Source organism: Panthera pardus, unplaced genomic scaffold (assembly GCF_024362965.1).
Source record: "Panthera pardus isolate Hobbes unplaced genomic scaffold, ASM2436296v1 HiC_scaffold_16, whole genome shotgun sequence".
Taxonomy (NCBI): Eukaryota; Metazoa; Chordata; class Mammalia; order Carnivora; family Felidae; genus Panthera; species Panthera pardus.
This window is the reverse complement of record NW_026526721.1, coordinates 135,700,003-135,713,786: the sequence shown is the minus strand read 5'-3', so window position 1 is coordinate 135,713,786 and position 13,784 is coordinate 135,700,003. Positions and strand designations below refer to the sequence as shown.

General features: G+C 35.5%; 1 protein-coding gene across 3 annotated transcripts in view; it reads right to left on the bottom strand.

The window, feature by feature from the left end:
* The window catches only part of RAB5A (RAB5A, member RAS oncogene family), a 29,754-nt gene that overhangs the window by 4,595 nt on the left and 11,375 nt on the right, over positions 1–13,784 (bottom strand). For 2 of the 3 annotated variants that reach the window (XM_019435353.2, XM_019435361.2), the window contains exons 3-5: positions 3,327–3,478; positions 2,887–3,009; positions 995–1,088 (exon numbers count right to left, since the gene is read on the bottom strand). In XM_019435353.2, the coding sequence (XP_019290898.1) occupies positions 995–1,088; positions 2,887–3,009; positions 3,327–3,478 (369 nt within the window). Of the gene's footprint in view, positions 1–994; positions 1,089–2,886; positions 3,010–3,326; positions 3,496–6,852; positions 7,024–13,784 lie in introns of all 3 variants that reach the window. The other variant, XM_019435369.2, reaches the window with a different exon arrangement.

Here is a 13,784-nt window from a genome sequence, read left to right as displayed (position 1 = left end):
TACAATAATTTGCATACTTACATAACATGTGCATACTTGAGTTATATTTGTCAATCAGTGGTTTGAAAAGAACGTGAGAAAGAAAAATAGCCCTTGTTCAGGGCAAAGTGCAGATGAAAACAGTCATTCATCAGTGAGAAAGAAATCTCTTTATGCCCATATTTTGCCCTGATAAATATTTTAATTTTTTTTTTAAGTTTGTTTATTTTTGCAGAGAGAGAGAGAGAGAGACAGAGAGAGGATGAGTGGGAGAGGGGCAGAGAGAGAGGGAGACACAGAATCCGAAACAGGCTCCAGGCTCTCAGCTGTCAGCACAGAGCCCGACACGGGGCTTGAACTCACGGACAGCGAGATCATGACCTGAGCTGAAGTCGGACACTCAACCGACTGAGCCACCCAGGTGCCCCTGCCCTGATAAATATTGCTCTGAGCTTATTTTCCTTTTCTATAAAAAGTATAACCTAATAGAAAAACATATTTATCCAAACTTCTCATTGAAATCTTTAGACATATATCTGCTTGAACTATTAGCTCAAAGTCCAGGCTTTCAACTCACCTAGAAGAAATTTAACTAAACTGAAAAGTACTACAACCTAATAAATAGATAATATTCTTTCAAATTTAACAATATTACTAACAAAATAATTCTTGGAACGGATCTAGAAGAGAAGAATCACTTAAAAAAAAAAAATCAAGAATTTTTAAAAAGATTGGGCACCTGGGTGGCTCAGTCAGTTAGAACTGTCTGGCTCTTGATTTAAGCTCAGGTCATGTTCTCACGGTTTATGGGATCAAGCCCCACTTCTGGCTCTGCACTAACAGCGTGGAGCCGGCTTGGGATTCTCTATCTCCTTCTCGGCCCCTTGCCTGCTTGTGCTTGCATGCTCAGTGCTCTCTCTCTCTCAAGACAAATAAATAAATAAAATTTAAAAAGACAAACCAAATATGCCCCAGTGTAATTTGTTTTGCCTACATTTACTGTTTGAAAACTTACCTATTGCCATGAATATTTCATTTACATTCATTGATGTTTTAGCTGATGTCTCCATGAATAATAAACTGTTGTCATCTGCATAGGACTGTGCTTCCTGTTTATAGAACAAAAAAATGAGATAATTACTTTGCACATACTATACTTGCCTTATTTTTGTTACAGAAAAAGAGGCTTATTACTACTCCAACTTGACTACCTATAATCAGCAACTGGGTAATAAGCAATAACTACTAAAGGTAATAGAGAGATAACAGCACTCTTGTAGGATACCTTTTCAAATTTCTTTTTGCCTTAACTTCTTGCACTATTCCATTCTGATTCATCTGATCTGACATTAAAATTTGATTTCAAATAGTGAGTTCCAGAGGGTGGAAAATTATCCTATTCTAAATATAAAAGTCTCTTCGATCTCTATAGCAAATTTTATTTATGCTCATTACTCACAATGAAGACAAAGGGAATCCTAGTATCTAATACTGGCTTCAAACACTAAATGGCTAACAATATTTTGAGTATGTCATGAATCATTCCTTTAAAAATTACTATTCTATATTTCTGTCACGCTTTACATTTTACATATATTATTGCCTTTAAGCCTCACAGTTGTGAAGAGCAACCAATTATCTTTCCAATTTAAAGAAAAATTAAAGAAAATGAGGTTCCTTTGAATTGTGTGAGAGGGCCACTTTTGACTATAACTTAACTGCTCTCTATCTCCCACACTCTATGCTGGGGACGAACCATCTCAGGGTAATAGATATTATACCTCATAGGACTGTAACCAGAATTAAATAAAATCACAATTGCAATGGTAGCAATATGCTCAGCTTACTACCTAATGGTGCAAGAAATATTAGTTCCCTTTCAGTCCATGTACTCCACCAACAGCCATCATCAAAGACAATTATGCCACCACTGATACTATACTATATATATATAGTACACATTATATATATAGTATATACACGTACACACACTATATATATATAGTATAGTATGCAGTGTACAGTTTCTACTATATACCATATATAGTAGAGAAACTAAAGAGGGAGAGAAGAGGGAAAGTTTAACAAATGTCTAACTAGGGACATTTGTTTTAAATAAATGTTAAAAAAATGTTAAAAAAAGTTAACAAATGTCTAACTAGGGACATTTGTTTTAAATAATTTTACTTTAGGGGTGCACGGGTGGCTCATTGGTTGGGTGTATGACTTTTGCTCAGGTCATGATCTCAAGATCTGTGAGTTTAAGCCCCACATTGGACTCGCCGCTGTCAGAGCAGAATGCACTTGAGATTCTCCGTCCCCTTCTCTCTCTGCCCCTTCCCTACTCATGCTCTTTCTCAAAAATAAACACAGGTAAGTAAGTAAATAAATAATTGTGCTTTATTTTGCATAAGAGAACATTCTTAATTAGCTAGAATAAATAACCTATAAGTGGATTTTTGAGCCTTTATTTTTGAAGGCCCTTTTAAGAACCACGTAAGTACAAGCTGTATGTGTATATGTGGGTATGTGTATGTATGCTAATATAAACATTGGCAGGTAAATAAAAAAGGTTAGGAAGGATACTAAAGTATGTGTGGGGGTGGAGGGATTAGGGTAGGAGGCAATCAATAATCTTTTGCTTTATAGATTTCTGCACTATTTGTGAAAAATCACTTCTTTTGTAATTGTTTAGATCAACAAAATCTTTGAGAGTATTTATATATTACAATTATGTGAAGATATTTAAAAATTCAGATTTGTCATGAGAAGCATTTTATTACATACAGTAGATCAACATTTCCTTAAAAAATTGATATTTTCTATTATTTGCATGGCTTTAAAATAACTAATTCAAGTGTAGATACAGAAGGAAAATTTACAATACATATGTGCCTTCAAACATACCTGGAAATCGACAGCTCTTTTATTTGCAAGGTCAGCCTTGTTTCCTGATAAAGCTATTACAATGTTAGGACTGGCTTGCCTCTGAAGTTCTTTAACCCAGTTTTTGGCTCTGGCAAAGGACTCCTGGGAAACAAAGAAACAGCTATTTGGCACAGGCTCAAAAAATGGTTAGGGAGAGTCTCTGTAAGTAAGACAAAGCTACAAACTCTTCAATGTAACTCGGAAAGAAGTGCTTAGGATTATTGTATTATTTGAGACAATTTCATCTTTTTTTTTTTTTTTTTTTTAATCAGTTCTTTCATCTCATGAAAGCTTTGGCAGAAATGTCATGGTTGGGTATCGAAAAAAAAAGTTAAAAAAAATATTTTCTCTAATTGAAATTCTGAATACAAGAAATGTATAGTCAAAGTAGTTTCACTGTAGAATACATTTCTACTTACCTCATTTGTGATATCATATACAACTATGGCTGCTTGTGCTCCTCTGTAGTACATTGGTGCTAGGCTATGGTATCGTTCTTGACCAGCTGTATCCCATATTTCAAACTTTACTGTTGTGTCATCAAGACACACAGTTTGGGTTAAAAAAGCAGCTGAAAGAAGAAAATGTCTGCAATAAGTTTAGCATCATTTCCCCCCTAATATTTTCACAGTATAGAAACCACCTGGACATAGGATACACTGTACATGCACAGTTAATAGTGGCTTTAGACACCTGAAAGGTCTGTGCTTCAAAGCTTGATACACATACAGGCTTGTTAGACCTTCATAGTAAAATCAGATTCGAAGATTTTTCTATATTCTTAAAAAGTTTATTGTAACACTAAATAGGTTTAGTAACATTTCTTAAATCGCTCTACACATTACAAATTTAAAAATTTTTAAATTTTAAAACAGTTCAAGAAATATACACTGATATTCTTGAAAAACTGCAAGGGGCGGGGAGCTGATAGAGAGGATGGGCATACCTATTACTACACCACCTACATTGTCAACACCACGCCCCCTGCTCCATTCTCCTGGTATTTATTGGCATAGTCTGGTGATTTAGCTCCAGTCCTTTATGACTAGGTATTTTTTGTTATGATATTTTTCCTTCAAAACATGATAAAACTTTAATTTTCATAATTGTTATGAACTCAACCTAAACTTAATTTGTTAAATTCAGATTCAATATTAACTCCTGTTTCAATCCTTGCCATAAGGACTTTTTGCATATGTGCTCTTTCATCAGTTCTTTTCTTAGATTTTAACAAGAAAGTATCCTTTTTTTAAAAAAGTAATTTCTACACCAAACATCAGGCTCAAACTCATGACCAAGAGTTGCAATCTCTACTGACTGAGCCAAGTAAAGTATTATTTTATGGAGATATTTTTGCTTTTAAGGTTAAGAAGTTCGCTGTCCAATCTTGCAAATTACATATCATTTATTTTCTGAACTGCTTCTCAGAATAGGAAGTAAAATTTCCATCATAATCCTCTGAGCTCTAGGAATAAACATCAGGAAAAACACTGTAATGGATACTAAAAAAAATGAAAAGAAATCGATTCATAAAAGGTAGTTTATAATCAAGTGAATTGAACTTTAAAATATCAGTTGTTAGGGGGTGCCTGGGTGGCTCAGTTGGCTAAGCATCCAACTCCTGATTTCAGCTCAGGTCATGATCTTATGGTTCCTGAGATAGAGCCCTGCATTGGGCTCTGTGCTGACAGTGCAGAGCCTGCTTGGAATTCTCTCTTCCTCTCTGCCCTTCCCCCACTCATTCTTTCTCTCACTCTCAAACTAAGAATTGTTAGACTAAGTTTCTAAGTGTAGCTAGCTGCACTAAAATAAAGATACTTAGAACCAGACCTACACTTAGCCATTTTTTAGCAGCATGCTGACATCTTGCAGTTGTTTTCCTTCGTTAACTTTGGTAATTAATCCTCTGCTACTCTATCATTCATTATAAATTAGTATGCCCTTCCCTTTTACTTTCAGCTCAAGGTGTGATTATTCAACTTTCTCCCAAACTGGCACAGAATTAAGTTATAAAATTTTCTAAAACTCTGGGGTGCCTGGGTGGCTCAGTCCATTGAATGTCAGACTTTGGTTCAGGTCATGATCTCACAGTTCATGAGTTCAAGCCCCACCATCAGACTCTGTGATGACAGCTCTTTCTCTTTTCTATGTTCACAAATACACTGGGAGTAAAAACATTCATTTATACTTCCATAAATCAACTCTAGGCTCAGAGACATAATTAATAGTTATGCTGCCTTAAAGGAAATATAATCTGAATCTCAAACCAGTTAAAGATATTACAAAAGGCTACCAATCTTTTTTTAATAAATGCATGTACAAAAATGACAAATAAAATACAGGCAAGGAAATTTCAACAAATACAATAAAACAACAATAACCCATAACTGTAGATTCACAATCACAAAGCAGTCACACCAGCAGGCTAAAAAAGAAAAACCATATATTTAAATAAATGACAAAAGGGCATTTGAGGCAATATCCATTCCTAATATACATGTAGGAATCTTCCTTAAAGTTTATCAAGTGTCTACTGTAAGCCTGAAATTAGCATTTTGCTTAATAGGAAAGCACTTAAAACAGTCTCTCTAAATCTAGAAACCAAACAAGAATGTCCACCATCACCATTATTTATTAACATTTCAAATATCCTTATAATAAAATAGATTATTGTGGGGTGCCTGGGTGGCTCAGTCGGTTAAGCGTCCGACTTCAGCTCAAGGGCTCAGGTCATGATCTCGCAGTTCTCGTGGGTTCGAGCCCCGCATCGGGCTCTGTGCTGACAGCTCGGAGCCTGGAGCCTGCTTCAGATTCTGTGTCTCCCTCTCTCTCTCTGCCCCTCCCCCACTTGTGCTCTGTCTCTCTCTGTCTCTCAAAAATAAATAAATGTAAAAATAAAAAAATTAAAAAAAAAAAAAGATTATTGAAAAGAGATTATTTTTAAGAAGCATGACTGACAAGAAAATCCAAAGGCATTAACTAAAAAAGAACAGATAAAATAATGAGTTCTTTAAATGGGCTAGAACAGATCAAAGTCAACAGCCTTACAACACACTGGCAATAACCAGGGTTTTAGTTGTTATGCTTGGAGGAAAATGGATCCCAATTATATTAACAAAGAACAAGAACAATCAATTCACTCAACTCCTCTTAGCATCCTTCATCACACCCTATTTAATAGCCCCCAACTCTGTGCCATGAACATTTTCACATTTTTTATAAACACTGATTTATGTCATCTTTTTCTTCTAGACTAGGAGTTTCTTGGGAAATTACTGTTAGCTATTCTTCTCCATACCCAATAATAAAAATCCCAGTTCATATAAATATTCAAAATGTTTGCTAAAAGAAGTTCATAAAAGATATGTCTATTTTGGGGCTATCTTCGATAACATCTGAATAGACAAATAGTTCCCAAATGGGGAAAAAACATAGACATTTCAAAAGGCCTCTCTCTACCCAAGTTATTATATAACTAACACAATATCAAACAAAATACCATCAAGATCTCTTTAACTTGGTTAACACCATACTGTTATTCATGTGCTATGATTGAGCATAATGATGGGGGTGGAAAAAAAGTAACAGTATTAAGAGGCCAGGGGGATGGGGTTTTAGGGTACATCAAAACCACATTAAAACAATTAAAAGTGCTGTAGTGCCACAAGAACAGAAATATTATGTTATGGGACAATTCAGCGTTATTGAACATTACATACTGCAAGGCCATCATGATTCCCTAATGTTCGCAAATTTTCAAATACCTCCCCCATAAAACTTGACTTCCCCCATAAAACTCAGTGAAGTACAGCTGACATCTTCAAATCCTTAATGCTTCTAAAATCACATTGCTAATCATTTATAAAGTTATAAAAATAAATTCTGACACTCAAAATATACACTACTACATCGATACTGTAGCAACATTAACCACCACCAACTTACCTTAATCTGCACAACCACTTTAATTTATCCAAAACGTCTATTTTCTGGCTAAGAACCATCACTTTCTTAGACCTCTTCATTTTCTCTTCACTTCATCACCAGCACTAGCAGTTGGTTTTCTTTTCGGGCCCATATTTCACAAAGAAACAGCTTTTATCACTTCGAGAGTTACTGTGTACGCGACGACAAGTAGAGAAAAACAAAGCTGTGTTGAGATGCGGGTGCTGGCCTGTCTAATAGGCTCCCTCTTTGAGCTCCAAGATCAGTTCCTATTGGTAAGCCTGGCAGCAAGCAAGTAACATTTCAGTTTCAGCAAAACTACAAATTAGCAAATCACAGACCTTGCAGTCAGCTGAGATAGCTGAAACTGTAAATGTTAAATCTGCAAATACCTAAGGCCTATAATGTGCAAGACCTTCATAAATAATAAGCAAGGAAGAGACACTGCAATACAATGAGCCAGGGGAAAAATATCCAAAGCATTATCCGGATAATTGCATTATCCAAAGGTTAATAAATCAGAGTTTAATCTAACAACTAAAATGATTCTACATGAATTGAACAGAAGGGCATAATAGAGAAAAACCAAGGAACCAATCCCACCCCAACCCTCAAATTTGTATCAAATCTGATAGAAAAGGATTATGTTATTAGAATTGACCAAAAATCCTGTATGACTATCAGTTTGATTACATAAAAAAATTTGAGATTTTATCTGCCAACATGTATCATACACCCATAACACAGGGATGAACACATTTTTGGAAAATTTCTACAGTGAATATTAAAGGATTAAATTTTAATATGTAGATAGCTCATATAAATCTTAAGCAAAACTCCGAAAGCATCAAGGATAAATGTGTAAAGAAAATTCACAAAAGAAATAGAACCTAAGAAAAAAAAAGTCAACATCACTAGTAACAAACAAAATCATCCTTACAGCAAAAAGTCGAAAGTTATTTTACTTGCTTATGAAAAAAAAAAAAACCTTGAAAAAGTGTGGCAAAAACTCACATTGCTGGTGATATAACTGTTTTGAAAATAATTTTGCCAACATGTAGCAAAATAATGAAAATGCTGACACTTGTTAATCTAGTACCTCATGGAATCTCCAAAAGATGGTATGGGGAGCAGGAGAATAGGAAGAAGAAATCTTTAGAAAGAAAGAATTTTGTACTTAACAATTAGAAACAACCGAAATGTATAAATGCAAAGGTACTGGTGACTTCGTAGGTATTAAATAGCAATTACATTAAAAATGGTTATAAAATAACCTTTAATTGCCAAAAAGTAAAAAAAAAAAAAAAAAAAATATATATATATATGTATATATATATAAATAAATAAATTCCTGGTAGGTATATGGTACATCTATGTAGGAACATGACCAAAAATGTACAGAAAAAACTAAAATAACAGTAGGCTCCTCACAGTAGAATCATGACTGAATGTTCTCCCTTATACGTAGTGGATTTGAGGCCTTTCAAAACTGAAAGGTAAGGAATAGAATTGCTAGAGAGAAGGGTCTTGGTTGAGGTTCTCAGAAGCAGATCATAAAATCCAAGTTAGAGATTGTTTGGGAGTGATTTGCAGAAGCAAAGTTTTTTAGAGGCAAGGAATTTAATAAATGAGTTCAATGGATCTGAATCAAACTCCCAAGATGAATATCCAATCAGGGAGAAGGATGGCAGGAATTGACCGAGCAGCATCAAGAAGCAGGTACCAAAATTATCAGGGTAGAAACTGGCTTGTTGGGAAATGAGTATCAATAGCAGTAATTGAATATAATGGATTTTCTCAGATAAGCGCTGACTTCAAATAAAATTGTACACAGAGAAGAATATATGGAAGTCTAAAGCTAACAGCAGGCAAAATAAAAAACTAAGCCTATTATTATTTCCCATTAAAATCATCTGTGCATTGTGAGGAGTACCCAGTGGGTTATGACAGCAAAAACCATGTATTCAGGAAAGAGTTACATTTCAGTTAATATAAGAAACAGAAGGGGGATAAAAAAAGACTAGGGCAGACAGGAAAGCATACAGTGACTAAACCCAAAAAGAAAATACTCCAAAAGCCTGGCAACAAGGTAAAAAAAAAAATAAAAAAAAAAAATTTTTTTTAATGTTTGTTTATTTTTGAGAGAGAGAGAGACACAGCATGAATAGGGGAGGGGTCAGAGAGAGAGGGAAACACAGAATCTAAAGCAGGCTCCGGGCTCTGAGCTGTCAGCACAGAGCCCAACATGGGGCTCGAACTCACAAACGATGAGATCATGACCTGAGCTGAAGTCAGACGCTTAACTGACTTGACTTTACCTAGGTGCCCCAAGCTAAAAAAATTTTTACTAGACAGGTACTATGTAAAAAGATGGCAATATTTCTAAAAGTAAATCCATCTTATGAGATGATCTATAAATCACTAATCACATAAGATTCATTCTTAATCAATGAGCATCTAATAAGAGATTGATATTCAGAATAAAGAAATCCTACAATTCAACAACACAAAACCCCAAACATCTAATTAAGAATTGGGCAAAGAAATAGACATTTGTCCAAAGAAGATATGCAAATGACCAAGAAGCTAATGAAAATGCTTAACATCACTAGTAGGAAAATGAAAATCAATACCACAATGAGATACTAGTTCACACCCATTAGGACAGCTATGATCAAAACAACAGAAATCAAAGAGCTGGCAAGGATATGGAAAAATCAGAACTCTTGTGCACTGATGGGAATATAAAATGGGGCACTACTGTGGAAAATGACAGATTCTTCAAAAATATTAAGCAGAATCATCAGACGATCCAGCAATTCCACTTGAGTATATACCCAAAAGATGTGAAAGCAAGGACTTCAACAGATACTTGTATACCAATGTTCATAGCAGCATTTATTCACAATACCCAGAAGGTAGAAGAAAACCCAAAATCCACAATGAAGGATCAACGGAAGATAAGCAGAATGTGGTCTTTATTATACATATGGTGGAACATTATTCCGTTGTAAAAAGGAAATTCTGACACATGAGAATATGGATGAACCTTAATGACATCTTAAGTGAAATAAGCCAATGACAAAAAGACAAGTATTGTATAATTTCCCTTATATGAGATTCCTACACAGTGAAATTCTTAGAGGGAAAATAGAATGGTTATTTGCTATGGATAAAGGTGGGGGAGAATGAGAAGTTATTGCCTAATAAAGAGTGTCAGTTGGGGAAGATGAAAAAGTTCTGAAGATGTTCAGTCCTGATGGCTGCACGTTAATGTACTGAATGTTCCAGAACTGTTACTTACTTTTGTTACTTTCCTTATTATTAACGTTTATTCATTTTTGAGAGAGAGAGAGAGAGAGAGAGAGAGAGAGAGAGAGAGTGTGTGTGTGTGTGTGTGTGTGTGTGTGTGAGCGGGGGAAGGGCAGAGAGAGACAGGGAGACACAGAATCTGAAGCAGGCTCCAGGTTCTGAGTGGTCAGCATGGAGCCTGATGCGGGGCTCAAACTCACAGACGGAGAGATCATGATCTGAGCCGAAGATGGACGCTTAACCGACAGCCACCCAGGTGCTCCTGTTTTTATTTTTTTTAAATGTTTAAATTATAAACTTTATGTCATGCATATTTTACAACAAAAAACATCCAACAACACCTAAAGGCAACTGCTGCTAAATGAATTGCAATATTGGAAAATATTTAAGGATACCTAACTCTCCTAAAGGAATCTACTAACCAGGACATAAGCTAGTCACATGTTACCTGCTGAACATTACCACGGTAGTATTTCTGATACCAAACTATGCATATTGTTTTTAAATTAGTCTTAAGAGTTTGAGTTTGGTTAGTATTAAGTTAGGGCCCCAAACCTGAACACTCTATGATGGGACTGATAAAATCAGTAAATGAACCTTCAAGGCTAAGAATCTGTGCTTATCCCACCACAGGCCCAAACCTTATAAAGTCTTTACTCACCAGATTGGATTTATATAACAAGGATGTATCAAATAATAAACTGGGAAGCAGAATGAACACATTACAAAGAGGAAAGGTGAAGAAAGGGGAGAGGTTGTGAGAAGTTACTAACTAGTTTCAGACAAATGTTCTCCAAGGAACATCAATACAGAAAAAGTTAATGAAATTAACTTAGCTTTAAGGGATGTGTGTCTTTGAAAGACATTTTATCTGTGGACAATAGGTACTTTATTAAATAGTTTAAACAGTACTTTATTAAATTCCCGTAATATGCAAGGAAAAGACACTTCTGGCTTCCAGGTCTGCATGTATGGTGCTTAGAAGTAGCCACGCCATCCTAACAAGTAAAAAGATGAACTGAAAAAAAAAAAAAAAAAAAAAAAAGATGAACTGAAAAATTGTCAACTCTTCTTTGATCTGTAAGAAAATTGAGGGGAGAAGGCAATACGCTACTCCCAAAACTGTACAGAAAGGTGGATATGGTAAGGATAACTTCAGAGCAGAAGGATGAGCAAACCAGCTCAGGTAGAAAAACCTAAGCTTTAGTAATTGACAAATTGCTAGAAATTAAGTGTGGCCAAGTCAGAGTTAAAAACTCCAGAGGCAAAAATAAACAATCCAGACTACATCAAACTAAAAAGCTTTTGTCCTTTATTTTTTTTAAATGTTTTTTTAATGTTTATTTTTGAGACAGAGGGAGACAGAGCACCAGTGGGGAGGGGCAGAGAGAGAGGGAGACACAGAATCCGAAACCGGCTCTAGGCTCTGAGCTGTCAGCACAGAGCCCCATTCGGGGCTCAAACCCACGAACCCTGAGATCATTACCTGAGCCGAAGTCGGATGCCTAACTGACTGAGCCACCCAGGTGCCCCAAAGCTTTTGTACTTTAAAGGAAATCATCAACAAAATGAAAAAGTAACCTGCTGAACAGGAGAAAATATTTGCAAATGATGTATCCAATAAGGGGTTAATATGCAAAATACGTAACAAACTCCTACAACTCAAAACACCCAAATCTGATTAAAAAATGGGCAGAGGACCTAAATACTTTTTTCCAAAGACATACAGATGGCCAACAGACACACGAAAAGATGCTCAACGTCACTAATCATCAGGGAAATGTAATTCAAAACCACAGTGAAATATCACCGCCCATCAGTCAGAGCGACCAGTTAAAAAAAAAAACAGAAATAACAAGTGCTGACAAGGATGTGGAGAAAAGGCAACCCTAGTGCACTGTTGGTGGGAATGTAAACTGATAAAGACACTATGGAAAACATTAAACATTAAAAAATATTAAAAATAGTAATACACAATCCAGGATTCTCACCTCTAGGTATTTACCTAAAAGAATATGAAAATGCTTACTTGAAAAGGGGGAAGCTTCTTTTTTTCCCCCTTCTCTTTAGTGATACACCTTCTGCATTGGGTTTAAGAACCTAGCACTTAATGCTTCCCCAACCTCAAGGGAACCTCTCAGATCATTAAAGTATTACTGTCTTGAAGTGACTCTTTAATGCTTAGCAATAAACCTATCCACTAAGGAAGCTTAAAAGTTCTAATATTTGTGAATTTTACAACACAGAAATGGAAAAGGACAACTTAAAGAAGGGAGAAAAGACAAGGAAGATTTTAACTCCCAGAGTTAACAGTTATAGGAAACTTGTAATCTTAAAACATATTTAAGTCGAGCAATGACAAAAAAAAACAACTGGAAGTATCTCCAAGGGAGGAAAAAATTGATGAAAAGACTGGAATCCTTTTGATCCCATAATCATTAGATAAAGTTATTTTTGGTTCAGTAACCACATCTAGAACTCTATCTTACAGAATTAACTCCAGAGAGAAAAAAAATATTCCAAGAAAATGTCCACAATTAGAGGATTACTTAAAACAGCAATCAAGGGGCGCCTGGGTGGCTCAGTCGGTTAAGCGTCCGACTTCAGCTCAGGTCACGATCTCACGGTCCGTGAGTTCGAGCCCCGCGTCGGGCTCTGGGCTGATGGCTCAGAGCCTGGAGCCTGCTTCCGATTCTGTGTCTCCCTCTCTCTCTGCCCCTCCCCCGTTCATGCTCTGTCTCTCTCTGTCTCAAAAATTAAAAAAAAAAAAAAAGTTAAAAAAAAAACAGCAATCAAAAATACAAATATTAAATATCCAACAATAAGAATATGGTAAAAATATGTGAGATTACCAGTTACTAAAATAAGTATGAATAAAACAGAGATACTGAGAAATTAACATTACTAAATGAAATAAAACAGAATTGCATCTATTAAAAATGAATTCACATAAAAATATCATGAAGTTATAGTTAACAGAAACACAATGGGCTCTAAAAATATGAAAAGATTCTTGATCTTCCTCATAATATGGCAAAATGGCAAAATCTACAAGTCGCTTTTGAGTTAATATACAGTAACAGGCACATTCTGTACATTGTTGTTGAAGGGCTGTCAAAAAATTATATCAGAATTACAAATGTATGTAACCTTTTATATAGGCAATCAACTTCTAGGAATTTATACCATAGAGATACTTGGGATACATCTGAAATTACTATGAATTATTTACTGCAATACTACATTATATTAAGTTATATTAACAGCCAAAAATCTAAAACAATGTGCAAATTCAAAACTAGAGAAGTGACTTAAATATACATTGATATGATCCATGCAATGGAATACTGTTACACCTAAGAAAAATGAAGATGCTCTTCATAAAATGATATGGATAGATCTTTGACAGAATGTGTTCTCCAAGATGGCCTCAACAAGATCTCCCACACCACATTCTTCTTACATGATGCTGACACCCCTCCTTTGAATCTGTGAGTCTGTAACTAGAACATGATTGATGCTATTTATGTAACTTCTGGGGCAAGGTCATGAAAGGCCACCCAGCTTCACCTGGTACTTTTTGGGACAATCATTCTTGAACCAATCCATCAAGCTGTGAG